The sequence below is a fragment of the Heterocephalus glaber genome, unplaced genomic scaffold, assembly GCF_053883595.1.
Source record: "Heterocephalus glaber isolate CG9 unplaced genomic scaffold, H.glaber_assembly_v1.0 deba00001509, whole genome shotgun sequence".
Lineage (NCBI taxonomy): Eukaryota > Metazoa > Chordata > Mammalia > Rodentia > Bathyergidae > Heterocephalus > Heterocephalus glaber.
The window spans coordinates 2,270,557-2,288,543 of NW_028258325.1; the positions used below are offsets into that span (position 1 = coordinate 2,270,557).

Genomic DNA, 17,987 nt, shown 5'->3' on the forward strand with positions numbered 1-17,987 from the left:
CAGGCCCGGGGCCGCACACTCACACCCGGACCCGACAGTGCAGTGCCCCCACCCGGCCCACACAGGCCCACACTGGCTGCATTCAGCGCCTGACTGGAAGCAGCGCCAGGCTGATGCCGCATCCTGAAGAGCGTAGGTCAGATAGCTCCTGCCACTCAGGAAGCGGCAGCAGGCGTGCTGCGGTTGGGTGCACAGGGCCAGCGGATGAGGTCCCACAGGGAGCACTGAGGGAAGGGACGGGGAGAGGCCCAGAGGCCAGGCCTCCCTCCCAGGCGCAAGCGGGCTGTGTCGGGAGGAGGCAAGGGTTTCCTTCCCTTCCAGCTTTCCCCGCAGGACGTTAGCACATGGCCAGTCCACAGCATGGCTCCAGGTACCAGGAGCTGGCAGCCAGAGTGAGGGGCGCCTCAGACACGCGACAACGGCCGAGCCCAGGGCTGGTCACTTTCATGCACCTCCTCATACTATTGTCTCCAGTGGTGTTTTTGCTGTTTTTGTTTTTTTGCGGTCCTGGGGACTGGACCTAGGGCCTGGGCACTGAGCAACATCCCCAGCCCTTTTTAAAAAAAATTCTTTTTTCGGAACTGGGGATGGAACTCAGGACCTTGTGCTTGCGAGGCAGATGCGGGCCGCTGATCTAAAACCCCAGCTCCCTTTTTATTTTTGAAATAGGGTCTTGCTAAGTTGCCCAGGCTGGGCTTAAACTTGCAATCTTCCTGCCTTAGCCTCCCAGAGTGTGGGAATTACAGGTGCACGCCACCATGCCTGGCCTGGGTGCTTATGTGTAGTTTACACAAATGCCACCGTGAGCTGGAATCCTGCAGCTCATCTCCTGACGCGATATGCCATGCTCCTGCGTGGCCCGGTGCACCTGGGGGCTCCCTGAGCACCTGGGTGCAGGCGTCGCTGACGGGTGCAGATGCCCAGGTGGTTGGTGCTGGGAAGCAGCTGCGTCTCCTCAGAGCTGCCACAGGTGGGGACAGCGTAGGAGGGTGCGGGTGCATATCTCTGACTGCTCGAGTTTTGCCAAACTCTGTACTCCGTATGGGTTGTAAAAGTGTACGGCACCAGAGCATGGGTGACGCAGGGGTTAGGTGGGTGTCACTTCTGCCATGGGGTGGGTGTGAAATGACAGCCAAGGGTTTTTCCTTGTCTCCCTCTGGCTTGGGGCTGAGCGAGCTCAGAGGCTGCAGCTGTGTGGAAATACAGGCTCACTGGGCCTTGGGGTTCCTCCCCTCCTAATCTGCTGCTTCTGCTCTCTTCCGCTGGGTTGTTGATGGGACACTAACAATAGATTAGATATTACTGGGTTTGTAATTTTTATCAGTGATGTGTTTCTCAAGATTAAGAGTCAGCTGGTGCATGCCTGTGATCCCGCACTCAGGAGGCTGAGGCAGGAGAGTCACTGTGCACTGTGCATTCGAGGCCAGCCTGGGCTACATAGCGAGACCCTGTTTCAAAAAAAAAAGATTTAGAATCAGACACATCTACAAGGTTTGTTATGAAGGTCAGCGCCCCCTTGTGCCCGGCCCTGCTGTCGCTGCCAACTGTTTTGAGATTCATAGTCTGGGTTCTGTCTACAGACCTCCCCTGGGGACCCCACGCGTGGAAGGCCCCAGAATCGCCACTCGCTTGGTCCTCAGGCTGACCTCCGTGGACTCCGCAGATCCTACTGACCTGCGACCAAGGTCATAACCTTGGTCATGTGTGTGGGGGGTGTCGGAAGTATGGGGAGTGTGGAAATGTTAGAAATGATTGCAGTGAAAGACACGCTGCCGTGGATCCCTCACAGTCCTCCTCCTGGCTTGGAACACGCTTAGCCCACTGTTCTCGCCACTTTCTGCAGCAGCTGCGGAGTCCACTTTCCTGCATGTCTTCACAAGGTGTGATCAAAACACAGTGAACGGTGCCACCTGGTGCCACGCAATGGAAAGGTAACTGGTGAAAACAGGATGCTGTGTCTGTGTCCACCTCATTCACCAGGCCTGGCACTGTGCGGCTTCTGGCTCCTACCCAGAGTCAAAATGACCAGGAAAAGAAAACGTCTTGGATCGATTCAGGACAGAGGCAGCCAGGACAGTACAACTGAAGACACTAGCTAAAGAGGAATCCAGAGCTGCCACAGAAACGGCCAGGAATGACGGGATGAGTGTGTTCCAAGGGAGGAGGGGGATTCACGGTCATGTCAGTCACTGTAATAGATTTTAAGAACAGAATCATTCACCCTATTTTTCTATCACACTTTTCGGTTACTTGTCCTTTCTCATCCACTTTGGTTCTTCCCTGGACCGGTTTTCTGTGCACCCACTGTTGACATGCAGCCGCCCTCCGTGGTGCGGGGCCGTCCTCGTGGACAGCCTGACTGTGCGGACCTTCTCCAGAGGCACCTGACCACCCGCCCCACCCAGGCACGGGGATCCTCAGCGCCTCTCTTGGGTCCCCTTTGTCATGAGTCCCGTCTTCATGTCGTTAAGGAGCGCTTTCCCCTGCAGCAACCGAAGAAATGAGGGCAAGTTTGAGACCTAACACACTTCAGGGTCAGGTGCCCGTCCCTTCCCGAGGAAGCACTGGTGTGTGGGGGGAGTGCAGAATCCCGGGGTGCAGCTGACTTCCCTCCAACACTCAGCTGTTGCAGCTCTACAGCTGGTGCTCCCGCGGCTGCCCAGACAGCAGGCACCCCGTGACCCTGACTGCGATGCCCCCTGCCCGACCCCTCTGCTCCTAAGTTTCAGTCATCAGTCACCATCTCTAGTGTCCTTGGGCCTCCCAACCCGGAAACGCGCTCTTCAGTTACAAAGGTTTCCATGGTTACTGGGCAGGATTCCCCACTTCCCATCTCTGCCATCTCTCTGGAGTCCTACTCTTCACTGTTGCCCTTTACATCTTTAGACTTTTTTTCATTACGGAGCATCTAACCCAGGGGCACCCTGCCACTAATCTGTATCCATAACCTTTAAATATTTTTTTTTTCGAGATAAGGTTGCCCAGGCTGGCCTTGAACTTGTGATCCTCCTCAGTCCGTGTGGTAGCCTGGATCACAGCCGGGCACTTTTCCTGTGTTCACCTCTTCTGTGGCACTGTGTGGTCTCCTCATTACTTTCCACCCTCTGAGTCTTAACTTTTGCTCCCAGCGGTTTAATATAAGGCCCTGGGTTCAGTGCTCAGCCCTACATGTGTGCACACATGCTCACACGTACACACGGGATCCAAGGTGGTCCACCATCAAAAGCCCTGCAGGCTTGTTTGGTAGAAATTGAAAAGTGGATCCAGGGCTGGGGAATTAGCTCAGTGGTGCCATGACTGGCTGGTAAGCACAAGCACAAGGTCCCAAGTCTGATCCCCGGCACCAGAAAACAAAAAAAGAAAGTGGAACCAAATGCGTTCAGGGAAACACAGGGTATGAAGAGCGGACAGAATCCAAGTGCAGGAAATGCACATGGCATGACTTCCAACCTCACTACAGAGCCACTGGGGCAGGACACGGGCAAGTACTTGGGACATATGGACCAGGCCCAGGTCACAGGGCATCGGAGGACAGACATGGCGGAGTCAGGACTCAGAGAGGGGGACAGAACCCCCAGTGGCAGCCTGGGCACCAATCCTGGCACTCAACCAGCCTGCTCTCCACGCCCTGCTGCTGCCCGGTGAGCTGGCACTGCCGTCCGGGAGTGTGGCCATCTCCCATCTACACTCACACACACAAACACACACACACACACCCCCCAGCACTCAGCAGGACCACACCTAGCGGCCAGAAAATGTGCACCCCAGCCCCAGCTACTTCTAGGGCTGTGCCAGGTTGGATCAAAGATGTCCCCCAAAGGCTTGTGTGCTCATGGGTGGGGGTCCTGGAAGGTGACTGCACCACAGGACCTGTGCACATCAGTGGACTCCCCTGTGGCTGAGGTCATGGCTGATGTGCTTTAGGAGGTGGGGTCTGGCTGGAGGGGGTTGCTGGGCGTGTCCTGGGTTTCTTCCCCTCCTCTTGGCACCTTGGCCACCATGAGCTGAGCAGTTTTTTCCTCCGCTGTGCTCTTTCCTCAGGACATTCTCACCTCAAAGCCAGCTGACTATGGACTGAACCCACTGAAACTATCAGACAAAATCGACTTCCTCCTTCAAATTGTGGATATCAGGTATTTGGTTACAGCACTCAAAGCTGACTAATACCGTGGGTGTTAGTAGCTACTTCTGAAGTGGAAAGAACTCGATCAGCAACAATAAACCAGACTGCAAAGTGTGATGATATACATCCATCCAATGGAAAACTACACAGCAGTGAAGTGGTTGACTCTTACCAGCAGAGATGGTGAAAGCCAGGTGCCACACACACACCCAGCCCTAAGTTCTGTGACGTTCACACCTCGTCAAAGTCAGGGCAGCAGGAAGCTCTGGTGGAGGTCGGCCACAACACTGCCCACCCCTACTCCTGACAAGACTGTGGCTCCCACATCACTCACCCTGGGTAACTGAGCTGTGTGCACGCCTGTGTGCTTTCAGGAGTGCACAACTCATTTCAACGCGAGCACTCAGAAGCTGGGAAGAACACAGCGCAGCCCCTGCTCTGGGCTCCTTGGTGGAGCTGCCCGTTTCTCATGGCCACACTGAAGGCCAGGGGTTCCCTCTGGTCAGCTCAGCGGACGTGCGACAGAGCCTCTGCCCTGGGCCCAGCCAAGTCCCAGCCTTGCACCCCGACACCCAGGACTGTGGTCCCCAGGAAGGGCATGCTCTGCACATGGGTGGCAGAGTATGGGCTGGACCCCCTGGCAGACCGCACTTCCCTGGGCCCTGGATGCTGCTGGGTCTTGGGGGCCTGTCAGCCAGCCCTGCCGGGGACACCCTTGTAGACAGGGGTGTGGCAGACACCATGCAGGTGAGGAAGCCACCCCACCCTGTCCACGCCACACCCTGCCACCTTTGCCCCAACCTGCAAGCTTCCAGCACGCTGCTGTTAGCGTCATGTTTCTGTTCAGGGATAGTGGTGCTGGGCCAGGCTCATCTCAGCCACTAGTGAACCTAGCAGGACCCGTCAGGTGGCTTCTAGGCTCGACCGTGGGGGCTGAGTTCCAACCCCGGACCTGCCCAAGGCCAGCGGTCAGCTGTGGTGTAGAGAAATGCCCTGCAGGGCCCTCTCCCTTGGGGCCCACCCAGCAGTCTCCCTGTGCCCCTGGAGCTGCAGAGGGAGGGGAGGAAGCACCCTGCCAGAGGCCCTTGCCGGGGCTGCAGGCTGCTTCTCCACCACCTTGGACCCAAGACCAAGCTCCAACGGGCTCCTGGGTTTAAAGCAGGACAGGTCGTGCCACTGGGGAGGGGCACTGCAGAGCCCTGGGGACAAGGGGCTGCCTGCTGTCGGCAGGAGAGGGCGAGGGGCCTTGGGACGCTGGCCCCAACTGAGAGAGAAGACAATGACAGAGAGGCAGACTGTAGTGTGTTTAAGGGCTCTGTAACATGTCTGGGACAACTCTGCAGGCCTGCGATGCCCACTGTCCGGGGGACTGGCAGCTGGACCTCAAGGTCCTCATGGGGTAGTGACAGGAATTCCTGTCAGTCAGCCCCAGGTGGGACCAGGGCATGGGTCTGGGACGCGTCCGATGGCAGGTGGAGGGGTCCTCTTGGCTGCGGCACTGTGCCCAGCCTGGCACTAACCACGGGTCTGTCACAACAGCAGGACAGCCCTGGGCTCTCTGCTCGGTCTCCACCATGGGTGCCGGCCTCAGAGCTCATTGTGCCGCATCCTGGAGACCCTGCTGGACAGGTCCTGTAAATGCTTCTTCACCTGCAGGCGACAGGGACACCTGTCAGTTGGAGATGGCACCACACGTGCAGCGCCACAAAACACCAGTGAGATGGAGGTCTCTCCACTGCTGTCACAACCACAGCCCCTCTGGGAACTTGTCACAGGTACTGATCAGCTCCGTGTCACCCTAAGACACCCCCGAAGGATGTAAATGCCAACTCGAGAGGCAGGCATTCTGCAAAGGAAGCAGAGTTCTTCTGGTCATCTGCTGTGCCGCTACTTCCGTGCTGTGGACAGGGCCTGGGGACTGGCGGCCACTGTGCTCGGAGGTGGCGTGTCCTCACGGCCGTGGGTGTCTGGACGGGGAGGGAGATGCCACCTCCGACTCCAGCACTGTGGAGCACCCAGGGTCCCGGGGACGGCCCAGCAGGGGCCACTGCCGCACCAGCGGGGCCCGAGCCAGCCGCTCTGAGCCTCCCACGTTCTCACAGTGCCCTGTGCACCGGCGCTCGGGCTGACAGCTCGGGCTGGTGGCTCTCGAAAGTCCCGTCCCGTCGGTGACCCTGCAGCCCAGCACACCTCTGCCCTCCGCCCGCATAGCCTTCTCAGCCGATGGGGCACCCGTCCCCATGGTGCTCCTGGAGCAGGGCCCAGGCCCAGGCCGCCGCTCCTCTCCTCCACCGCCCCCCAGGCTCAGCTCGGCTACTCTCTCCCCACAGCTCCTGTGCGCCACACCCAGAAGGCCGAGGGCTCCTGCTCTGGCCTGAAGCCTCGTCCCGCCCAGCTCCCACCCTGTGCTGCTGCGCTGTGGGCAGACGCCGCATCCGGGGATATCACAGCCATCGGCCAGGGCCACCGCGGGGCCCGCAGGGAAGAGCGGGGCCCTGCACCCAAAGTGCTGTGGCCTCACGCTGGCTGCCCCCCTGGGCGTGCCCCGGCCCGCTGCCCACCTTGTAGGCCAGCTCCTTGGTCCTCTCCTCCAGCAGGGTGTACTTCTCCCTGCTGCGGCCGACGTGCTCCGGGTCGCCGATGCGCTCCACATGCTTCAGCTTCTCGTGCGAGATCTCCAGCTGCTTCTGGTAGTGGTTGTGCTTCTCAATCTTGGCTTCGAAGTGCTTGAGCTCCTCCTGGAAGGATGTTCAGTGACTTGGGTGTCCTCCGCATGGCTCCTTGAGGTCCCCAGAACCTGACAGCTCCGTGTACCTTTGTCCTGGGGGACCCAGTCCCAGGCTGCCCCTTTCTTGCCCGCACTGACCCGCCCTGGCTGGCGTACCTAGCACTGACTCGGATCCCTACCCGTGGAGTGTGGACTCCAGCATACCCACTGGGACCTGGACACGGGCCTAGCTCCTGGCAGTCACCCACCGGACACCCCCGGGGCTCTGCCCTCCCCTCTCTGCCCCAGCCCACAGGCGTGCTCACACCCAGGGTGTCCCTGGGTCCTGGGGAGCCCCGCCCCACTCCTCCCCGAGGGCTGAGGCCCGGACAGTGACAGCGACCATGCACCTGGCCCCTCCTCTCCCCAGCCCATGCTGGCCCCTCCCTACAGGCTCCCGTTCACCCTGTGGGTTCCCTGGGGCTCAGCGGGAGCTCCGAGCCCACCTGCCGTGCACGTGGGCATGGGGCGGCGTGTCCTGACGTGCAGATGGCCCTGCGCCCCACGCGGAGTACGCAGGCCTGGCCTCCTGAAGCACCCCCCCACCCCCATCTCCCTCTCGGCGCTGGAAGCATCCCGGGCCATCGCGGCCCCGTCCCTCAACTTCATGTGAGCCCCACACCCAGGTCGGCCTGCAGTCGAGGCCCCACTGTCACCATGGAGCGGAGAGCCAGGGGCACAGGGACTCTTCGCAGCCTCTCGGCCGCCTTCCTCTCACCCCCGGGGCCTTGTCACAGCAGTCGGCAAGGCAGAGCCCGGCACGGACAGCACATGCACAGCACACGGGGTCCCCCGGCCGCGCACCAGGATGCCAGGGGAGGAAGGCAAAGGGCGGGACTGCCTGGCCCACGTGGCTGAGGACAAGATGGCCGAGTCGGTGCCACCTGAGCCTGGCGGGTGGCCGGCGGCTCCTCACCCGGAAGGACTCCAGCTCCTTCTCGGTGAGGTTGGCGGTCTGGGCCAGGTCCCACAGGTCGATCACCCGAGGCTCCTCGAACTCTGCGGGGAGCAGGGCTGAGCTGGTCAGGGTGGCAGCACACCAGGCCGAGGAGCCAGCAGCGGCATGAGCCTGCGCACCTGACACGAGGCTCGGGGGAGACGGAGGGACGTGAGGGAGCAGCGTGGGACAAAGGACGCAGCTACCAGGAGGGGGAGGGAGGAGCTCCACTTGAGAGGCTGGGGGCGCAGCCTGGAAGGGGCTGCCACCACCGGGCCAGTGTGAGGGACAGGGCTGCCCCGGGAGGGGCGCGGCTCACCTGCGGCAGGGCCGTAGCCCTGGTGGCTGACTTTGCGCAGGCGGTCAAAGCCCTGGTTGATGCTCTGCAGCTTCTCCTTGAGCTCCCTGTGCTTCCCGTACAGGGCCTCGCCCTTGCCGGGGCTCAGGTCCACGGGGGCGACGGCGTTGCTGTAGGCCTCTGTGATGCAGGGGCGGAGCCGGTGAGGGCCGAGCAGGAGGCCCTCTGCCCCAGTGCGCCTCAGAGCCACACCCACCGAGTCCAAACTCTCCTGCACACTGTGTGGCAGGCCTCAGGAGATGGGGAGGGGCTCGCTGATGGGCTCTGAGCAAAGGAGCCGAGCACCTACAGCTCAGCCACCACCGCTTCACCTATAGTCAGAAGCCCCATCCTCTCCTCGGTGTGTCCCCTTCAGTCACCTCTACAGCTCCTGGACAGGGGTGGCCAGCGGACGTGGCCTCCAAGCACCAGACAGCGTGAAACACGCACGCCGTCCAGTGCCGCTGCAGAGGCCGCGTCCACTACCCCACTACAGCCCCCAGGCCCTCGGCCCCAGTGTCACCGGAAGCTTGACTGCGTCTCCTTGACTGGGGAGGAGCCACAGGAGCCGCCCAGGGCTGCGAGAGCTCGCTGCTATGTCTGGGCAGTCGCAGAGGCTGGCCTTGGAGACCTGAGCTGCCCCCTCGCCCCTTCCTCTCTGGCACTGCTCCCCTGCTCTGCTTCCAGCTGCCCCAGACTGAGCACCTCTGGTCCCCACGCCCTGGAGCAGCCGACCATGGACTCCTCTTTTAGGCTGTGGGTGCCAGGAGCTATGTCCAGAGACGGGAAAGCTGCCTGACGCACCCAGGCTCCATGGGCTCTGAGGCTCTCGAGGTCCTCTGTGGGGAGGAGACCACGCCAGTCGGGGTGGATGCTTCACAAGCAGTGCTCCATCTGACCAACTGCACATGTGCAACTACTAACACCCGGTTACCACTCTCAGAGCCCAGGGAACCCGAGAGCGTGGCGGTCCCATCAGCAGGCCCTGCCCGCAGCACACAGGGCCGGCGCTGCCCACGGGGAGTGCCCGCCAGGCGCACCTTCAGTCCTGCTCAGCGTGTCCAGCAGCACGTTGTACTCGTGGACCTTGCCTTTGTGGTGCAGGAACTCCCGCCACAGCTTGTCCAACTCTTCGCTGGAGAACTTCCCCGAGCTCTTCGCCTGGCAGGGAGGGAGGGCCGGCTGAACGCCTGGGGCTGCCACCTGCTCTCCGCCAACCACCCCAGGGGATGGTGGGACCCCCCAGAGCCCCATGTGAGGCTCTGCTTGCCCTCCGAGCGAGCCTCTGACCCTTTACTGGACGGGGCGGGAAACCGGACCCCAAGCTGGAGAGGAGTGGGGGTCGCTGTCCCTCCCTGAGCGCCCAGACTCGGTGGCGGGCAGTGTGGCCAGGCTGCCGGCTGTGCCCACCTGTCCTGGCTGCGGCCGGTGAGGACAGCAGGGCTACTTCCCTGGGGGCATCCGCCAGTCCTGTCACCCCACCTGCCTCAGGCCGCTCCCCACTTCCTCTCCCTCCTGCTCCTCCCAGCCCCAGGACCTCGGTTAGTACAGGATCCCAACTCCTGGGCCCATGGTGCACTGCTCCGGACCAAGCCAGGAGAGGACAGGCCAAGCAGACCGCGCCACATTGCAACGCCCAGCCTGCACCCCAAGCATCACCCACCCCTCCCAGGAACAGCAGCACAGACAGACAGACAGACAGACAGACATGCCCACTGAGGGCACCTTTCCTGGCTACAGAAGCCGGCCTCCAGGCCACATTTAAGTGTCAGATACAAGTAAAGAATCCAGCCACAACTGGGTGGTGGCTCAGGAAATACACTGTAACCCCACATAATCTGAACAGTCTTTGGTGTCCTGGGGATTCAGCCCAGGGCCTTGCACTGACCTCCATCCCCAGCACCCACCGCCTTTTAAAACGTTTTTGAGTGTGTCTTGCTAAGTTGCCCAGGCTGGACTTGAACCAATGATCCTCCTGCCTCAGCCTTCTGAAGGCCAGGGTTACAGGCGTGGACCCCCACGCCCCGCTCTGAACACATTCTTAGTGCGTGCAGCTCTAACAGCATAAGCTGAACAGACTTCCCTTGGAGAGAGCAGGAGTAATCCAAGCGGGAAAGCAGGACGACCCACAGCGGACAGTGAGCAGAGTCCAGCGTCCGCCCGAGACGCCCGCCCGGCCCCACCCTGACATCCCCTGGACAAGCCCCCAAGGGGGAGCCCATACCTTGTGCCACAGCTTTTCCAGCCGGGGGTCACCCAGCCCGTCGTCCTGCATGTCGTCGGCCAGTGCGTTGCTGTGCACCACCTGCGCGTCCTTCCTGCCGTCCAGCCCGTACCTGGCCAGGAGGACTAGGGGAGCGGCCGGGAGCTGTCTTGGGGGTTGCGCCTCACCGCCCGGGTTCCCTGCCCCGTCTCCCGGTGACCCACAGGTCTGGTGGAAGCCAGGGCAGGACCGTGCCCTCCGCCAGCGGCACGGGCTCACAAGACTGCTGCAGAGCCCGGTACGGACCGAGGACAGTGCACTGGACAGGGTGACAGCCAGAGCCTGGCGCCGCGTCCCGTGCTCACCCCCAGGACAGTGCCGGCAGCTCAGCTCGGGGGAGGCTGGCCAGAGTGCGCTGCTGCCCGCTGAAGGCACCCTGGCCCTAACCCCTGTGCCGCGTCATCAGCACTCAGTGGGGAGCCCGAGAGCAGGCCCCGCTGTGGACAGGGCGGTCAGGGCCCAGCACAGGGCCGGGGCAGGATCTCTTCCCATCCAGTGGCCTGGGCTTAAGCGGCATGTGGTGCCTTCTGAGTGCTGCAGCTCTGTGTACAGCCCCTGCCGGCCAGGCCTCCCGCCCCTCGTCCATCACCTTACTCTGTCCCCACCTGTCTTGGATGCCCACAGTGACCAGGAGCTCACCACAGTGCAGCACCATCAAGTCCCCCGACTGTCACAGTGGGGCTCTCCTGACGCCTGACATCAGCCCCAGAACGTCAGACCCTGGGGACGCAGCTGCTTTCTGTTTCAATCAGCACAGCGTCCCTGCGGGCCCCAGGCCTGGGGTCTGTCTGCCAACCCACTCAGGCTTCAGCGCAGGAGCTGAGACCCGATGCCCCTTGTCCTGGCCCCAAATCTCACAGCACCAGCAAGAAGCCAGTGCCAGTGAGGCCACTCAGCTCCTCCCTGGGACGGACAAACGCAGACCCACCGTTGAGATTTCGGACGAGCAGGGCTTCCCTCTCCCCATCCTCGTCCAGCCCTTCCACCTTCAGCTTCTTCCAGTTAAGCTCATCCCGCTCTTGCATCTTCAGGTCAGCGTGCAGCTCGGCCAGCCTCACAGGAGAGAGATGGAGCTGCCGACAAGACAAGAGCTGCGTGTGACCCCAAGGACGCAGCCGAGGCTGGCCTGGAGGGCAGCGGCCACTGGGAGCTCCCGGTGACCAGGAGGAGAACTCAAAACCCTGCACGGGTTCGCGGAAGAGAGCTCCAGGATGCGGTGGGCAGCTCAAGAAATGACGGGGCTGTGACCTGGGAACGCCACCTGTTAGGCTGGCACCTGGCGCCGTCCACCAGCAGGTGGGGTGGGAAGGCGCAAGGGCGCAAGGCAGGGCGTGGGGAGAAAGTGCAGCCCTGAGAGCAGGGTGCGAGCGTGCAGGAAACATCAGACAAAAGCCTTTCCACTTGGGCAGCTGGGACAGAACCCAGGGCCTGGCCAGGTTAGGTAAGTGCTCTACCGCTCAGCCATGGCCTGGCCTCCAAGTAGAATCCCACAACCCCACCCGAAGCCACCAGAGGCCTGGCTGCCCAGCGGGTGGCCGGACCCAGCAGCGGGGCTGACGGGCCGTGTGCTGGATGCTGGATCTCAGCCCGGCAAAAGGAAGACAAAGAGTGCAGCTTCGAAGCGCCCTGAAAAGTCCTACAATCCTGTCCCTGGGACCCCCAGCCCTCCTCTGACACATCAGGGTCTCTCGGAACTGAGGTGCGCCTAAAAGAGACCCTGGAGCCGGAACAATCCACCCCTCACCTGCGGTGCTGGGCTGGGCTCGGCCCCTCTGCAGCTCCCCTGCCCTGGCCAGGCCCGGTCCACCTGACCTCACCAGGCTGACACTGGGCTAGTGGAAGATGGACCTTGGGCACACTGCTGTAGGCTTTTAAAGACAGAGTTTAGCTGGGCGTGGCACACACCCATCATCCCAGCACTCTGAGAGGCTGAGGCAGGAGGATCACTAGTTCAAATCCTGCTTGGGCAAAGTAGGGACTTAGCGAGGCCCTGTCTCAAAGTTTTAAAAAAGGGCTGGGGGTGTAGCTCAATTAGAAGGCCCTGGGTTCAATCCCCAGTGCCAAAAAGGAAAAGAAAAAACATAGAAAAGAAAAAAAGGAAGAAAAAGAAAAGGTGGAGTTTAGTGGCTGACGTGCAAAGCCTGACCAGTGTCCCCACATCAGGATGACAGGTCAGAATGGAGAGAAGGGAGAGACACGGGCCACGGCATCGTCAACTCTGCCTGGCTGCTGACAAGCCAGGCCCTGGGTGAAGCCCAGCAGTGTCACCCTGTCGCTCCAGGGTCACGGAGGTGGTGAGGGGCCTCACAGGTGCCCTTCACCTCCCGGCCAGTGCCCAGCTCCAGCACCCTGAGGGGCAACTGCCCCAGCCCTTCCGCACAGGCCTGAGTGTGAGTGCTCCCCCCAGGCGCCCATGCCCTCCATCAACCCCACCCCGGGCAACCTGGGTGAACATGGGAAGGTGCCCTGAGCTGTGGAAGCCCATGCCACGCCTGGGTGCCACCGTCCTGCCCTCTCAGATCACTGACCCTGCGGTCCCTGGATTTGGGGTCTACAAACACACTGGACACTTGCATCTGTTTCCTGTCCTTGAAAGCAGCTCAGGGCCGAGGGGCCGAGGGTCAGGGCCCAGAGCCACCGGACAGCAGCCATCAGCGGCAAGCAGAGGAGGGGCCCAGTGGGTCACACACACACCTGGCCTGGCTTCTGGACTCCTCCCTCTCCTTAGAGAGCTAGCTGCTCCTCACTCTGCACCAGGCCTGGGCGTGGCTCAGGGTAGAGTGCACACCTAGTCTGCACAAGGTCTTGGGTTTGACCCCCAGCACCACAAAAAATGAAAAGAAAAGGAATGGTCTGGGCCGGGGATTTAGCTCAGTGGTTGCGCAGCATGCTGCACAAGCGCAAGGACCAAAAAAAAAAAGGAAAGAAAAGAAAAGGAATGTTCAAACGGTCAAACATTAAGCAGTGAGTAAATCATCAGTATCTAGGCGACAGAGCTGGGGGGTGTGGGGGCGTGTAGCTCAGTGGTGCCACTGACTGCCTTGCAAGTACAAGGTCCTGAGTTTGACCTCCAGGAAGGGGGTAGGGATTTATTCGACACACAAAAGGAGGAAAGGCGCTCTCCCTAACGAGCTGGGGAGGAGCCACATTGGCCTGTAGCGCCAATGTGAGTCCTCCACTTCCTCCTTGACACCCACAGGAAAGTGGGCCCAGCGGGGGCCACCTGACCCCGGCACCCACCCACAGCTGTGCCATCCCCAGGTGGGGATGTGCACGCTGGCCAAGCGGAGGACCAGGCCACAGCACCGAACCTGGGCCAGGGTGAGCCAGGGGCCTGTGGGGTGGAGGGTAAGACACGACGGACCACAGCAGCGCAGCCACCTGTTCCCCTCGCGCAGATCGGCTGAGCTGAGTGAGTGCCTGCCCTGCCTGGGTCTCCAAGGACCACGGCCAAGGGTGCCGCCCCACCCTGCCCTGTGGCTGGCCTGGCCAGTGCAGGACACCACTGGGGCAGGATGCCTGGGCCAGGCCCTCGGCCAGCCTTCCCTCGGTGTGGGAAAGTGTGACGTGATGTCCAGCCCTGCCCGGTGCACACAGAGCAGGAACTGGAAGCAGGCAGCCATGGGGCCGGGCGCTGGGGTCCTGCTGCTCTCTGGTAGCACGTCTGACCTCTCATGCTGTGCCTCTTTCCTGCCAGGTGACAGGTGTTCACCTCTCCTGTCAGAAAGCACAAACTGAGCCAGGTGTGGTGGTGCATGCCAGTAATCCCAGCACTCTGGAGGCTGAGGCAGGATGGTGAATTCAAGGCCAGCCTGGGAAGCTCAGCAATATCTCAAAATCAAATAAGCAAGAGCTGGAGGGGTAGCTCAGTGGCAGAGCACTTGCCTAGCATGTGCAAGACCCTGGTTCGATCCTCAGTACTAAGAAAAAGAAAAAAGAAATAGGAAGTCTAGCTCCCAGGCTCCCAGGCCAAGGGTGACAGGAACTTGGCCCTGACTGCTGCGGTGGCATCACGTGGACCTGTGGAGCGCATTCCCCCTGATGTCACCCTAATACACAGCAGCCATGAAAGAGAAGCCACCTAGAGGTCTGGACAGGCACATGGCAGCCACCACCAAGGCACCTCTTGCCCCGGCTCCAAGGCAGCCCTGCTTCTGTCCCTGCTCAGGCACCCACTGCATCACAGCACTGTGCATCTGGCCCCACTGCTCGGACTCATAGTTCATCTAAGCGGCTAGGAAACAGGAACAGGGTGGTGTGGCGTTGGGTGCAAGGGCTGGGAAGGCTGAAGCAATCACGTTTTCGTCTTCCCAGTCCTTGCCTTCCCAAGGCACCGGACTCAAGGCTGGTCTCAGCTTCAGGGAGTCAGAAAGAAAAGGGGCTGCCAATTGCTGTGCTGCACTTTCTCCTTGACCCCACATACAATGATAGGCTGCGGAAAACAAAGAGATGTTTTAAGTTTTCAGGCAGATTGGAATGCACAAATCCCTCCTGGCCGGTGAAGGGAGAAGCGAAAGCTGAGGGCAGGGTTCCCGGGGAGCACCCGACTCTGGTCCACCCCTGCACTGCGGTTCTTTCAGAGAGGGGCTCAGTGGTATCTGTCACAGCCACCCAAAGCAGCGGGTGGGTGGTGGGCAGGAAGCATCTTGAACAACTGTTCACCTCACAATTCTCTGCCTCTGCCAGCGGGTCACAGAACCCCCAGCCTCCGGTTCCCCCAGGGCCTGGGGAACGTGCAGGCCATGCTGGGTGAAGGAAGAGCCTGCTCAGCTCCGGAACCTAGCTCTACCGCCACCCCGGAGGCTTCCACATCTAGATGGGAAACCAGCAAAGTAAGGCTGTCCTCAATAACCAGACTTTTGGCAGTAAGATTGAGTTTCTGAAGACCCCAGAACAGAAGCCCACAAGGAACAACTTCCTGTCAGGCAGAAAAGGCTCACAGGACTGGAAAGGTTTCATAGCCCAAAGCCTAGGCAGGGCCAGGAGAGCAGGCACCCAGCAGTGACTGCGAACAAACTGGAGAACAGAGGACACGTGACAAAGACAGGCGGTGTGGGGCCAAGCAGGCGAAGCAGGAGGGGAGGTAACCAGGCAGGGGGCTGGGGGAGCCACCCAGGCAGGGGGCCTGGGGCCAACTCCGGACAGAACCAGAGGCCTCCATCCGACCAGTGTCTTCCAGGTTCCCCAAACCTCTCCTATGGGGAAACTGCACCCAGTCAATGGCTCCTGGCTCGGCACACACTACTGTGGGCACTGGGGGACAGCAGCTCCTGGTCCCTGCTGCTTGGAGCCTCTGGTCACATCCATGCCAGCTGTGCCCTGAGCCCTTCCTCCAGGAAGCCACCCCACCTCCCTGCCCACAGAGCTGTTATTCTCCCCACAGGCTGAAGGCTGCACAGGGGGCCACCCAGCAGCACCCCAAGGCGGGGCCAGGAGCAGCAGTGAGGGGATCCTGCTCCCCGCCCCCCTGCCGGGGGGGGGGCACACTAGCCTCCCCCTCTTCCTCTAGGGCCAAAGTTTCTCCACTTCTCCTTTCTGAAACTTATTTTGCAAATTATTTACTCTGAAAAACTCCGGAAGGCTACACTGGAGTACTTATGGGAGGAACTAATCTCCCTCCACTTTAGAGATAAAGAGGTAAGGGCCAGATAGGTGGGTCCCAATCTAAATCCCCATCCCTGAGCAGGAGCCAGCCATTGTGTTCCTGAGAGCAGGTAGAAATCTGCAGCCTCTGATGACTTTGAGGATGCCCTTTCCCCTGGGGCCCTGTAACCTTCATCTCCAAAAGGGAGTGGTCAGATACCAGTTCAGTTCGGGTCAGCATTCCGTGGTCTCCTGCGCTAAACCGAAGCCTTCCCCACCCATCTCCCAGCCGTTTCCCCCACCCTGGGCTTCTGGGACTTCTGCAGTCCCTGCACATGCCTGTGCCCAATACCACCTGTCCCTGTTTCTCCAGAGGGAGCTGGCTAGGCCGGGCTTGGCCCTGGGGTCCGAACCGCTGCAGCTGGGGTCAGGTCCCAGCGTGCCCAGGTCCCTCCCACTGCAGAGGGGCTGCATCTGACACCGGGGATGGGGGATCTGGGTTGAGGGTCCAGGGCGGAGTCAGGGCTGCAGGAGCCCCGGCCTCCCGCTCGCCCTGAGTGAACCCGGCACTCCGCTCGCCCCCTCCCCCTCACCTGTCACCTCCAGGATCCCGCCGGCCCCCTCGCCGCCCTGGCCCGGCCCGCTCACCCTCCGGGCCTTCTCCCATAGCTGGTTCAGCTTCTCCATGCGGAACTCCTCCCCCGGCTCGCGGGACGCGGGCGGCGGCGGCTCGTTCTTCTCCCGCGAGTACTTGCCGCCGTGGCTCGCCGCGGGCCGGGGCCCGAGGAGAAGCAGCAGCAGCAGCAGCACGATCGGAGCCGAGAGGACGGAGACACCCAGCCTGCGCGGCGCCATCTTCCTCTGCCGCAGGCCCCGCCCACGCACCGGGGTCCCGCTAGTCCCGCTCACCTCTAGGCCACGCCTACCAGCAAAGCCCCGCCCTCCGGGCACCTCCTGCAGCGCAGAGTCCCGGGTGTCCCCGCGCAGAGGCCGGGTCCAAGCTGCTCTCAGTGCTGCGCGGTGTTGGAGGCCTGGGCGTTTCCTAGGCAACACGGGAGAGCTGGCCCAGGAAGAGGCGAGTTCCCACGTGCACTCGCGCCTGGCCTCCTGTGGCTCGCGGGATCTCTGGATGGCGAGCAGAGGCGCCCCACCAGGGTTTGAGGCTGGCACGGACAGGGGAGCCATCTCGGTACGATGTCCTGGAAGGCAGCAAAGAAGACAGGAAGGACTGGGCACTGTTGCAGCCATCGGCATTTGTTTGTTTACTTTTAAACCATCCTGTTTTTCCAGCAAGAGTTTAAGGCACCTGGCATCAGGGTGACCAGCTGTCCTTGACCTGTGCAGTGTGGGGGGGCCTGTGTTTCCTCTCCCTAGTCCTGTTGTTTCCTTATCCCCGGAAGAGGTAACTCCAGTACCTGCTACTCCATCCCGGCCAAGCACAGGCTCTGCTGTCTGGCTCATAGGTGGGTTACGTGACCACTCTGCCACCCCCAGAGCGAGGCCTGCACTGCTGCCCTTCACCTCTCAGAGCCAGGTGCTCCTGGGCAGCAGCGGGCTCTGGGTGGAGATTCAGGGATCCAGGCTGCCTCATTTTCAACAGAGCTCCCACACCTGCTTCCCACCTCACAGGGGACAGAGCACCCAGGGCTGGGGCTGACGGGCCAGCCGGTGGCCTCTGCTATTGTCCACTGTGTTGAGCTGGTCACATGGCCACACTCACATGGGGGAGCCTGGGAGTGGTGTTAGCTGTCTCCCAGTGGAGCAGGTCTGGGAGCATGCACAGCTGACCGGTCTTCTTAGACTGCCTGGCTGAAGAGCTAATTATCCAGTGATTAGGTTGCTGTGCAAGAAGCTTCCCAAGTCCCTCAATTCTTATCAGGAGCAAGCAGCTGAAGAGCCTTAGAGCTGGAAGGGAGGGTCCTGATTCAAAAGACAGACTCTTGGCCTTGGCGCCATCTTCCTACAGACTGCTGGAGG

At 61.3% G+C, this 17,987-nt stretch overlaps 1 protein-coding gene across 2 annotated transcripts; it reads right to left on the reverse strand.

Annotated features, from left to right (window-relative positions):
- Window positions 1-5,414: 5,414 nt before the first annotated feature.
- Lrpap1 (LDL receptor related protein associated protein 1) lies at window positions 5,415-17,020 on the reverse strand. Of its 2 annotated transcripts, none has more exons than XM_004847360.3 (8): window positions 16,659-17,020; window positions 11,356-11,500; window positions 10,389-10,513; window positions 9,205-9,325; window positions 8,147-8,305; window positions 7,807-7,889; window positions 6,685-6,861; window positions 5,415-5,773 (listed from the first exon to the last, which is right to left on the reverse strand). In XM_004847360.3, exons 1-8 carry the CDS (start codon window positions 16,863-16,865, stop codon window positions 5,711-5,713), a joined length of 1,080 nt encoding a protein of 359 aa, XP_004847417.1. In that variant the 5' UTR covers window positions 16,866-17,020; the 3' UTR covers window positions 5,415-5,710. The 2 variants fall into 2 exon arrangements, with proteins under 2 accessions (XP_004847417.1, XP_087043374.1); XM_087187248.1 differs by having other exon boundaries at window positions 5,536-5,792; window positions 16,659-16,894.
- Between the last annotated feature and the right edge of the window lie 967 nt (window positions 17,021-17,987).

Bases quoted from the DNA above. Each gene is read 5' to 3' on its own strand.
- Lrpap1 (XM_087187248.1), bottom strand. From the start codon at position 16,865: ATGGCGCCGCGCAGGCTGGGTGTCTCCGTCCTCTCGGCTCCGATCGTG. The intron at 9,326-10,388 runs GTATGGGCTCCC...CCTCCCTGCCAG, and splicing joins TGGAAAAGCTGTGGCACAAG to GCGAAGAGCTCGGGGAAGTT. The intron at 6,862-7,806 runs GTGAGGAGCCGC...ACATCCTTCCAG, and splicing joins AGGAGCTGGAGTCCTTCCGG to GAGGAGCTCAAGCACTTCGA.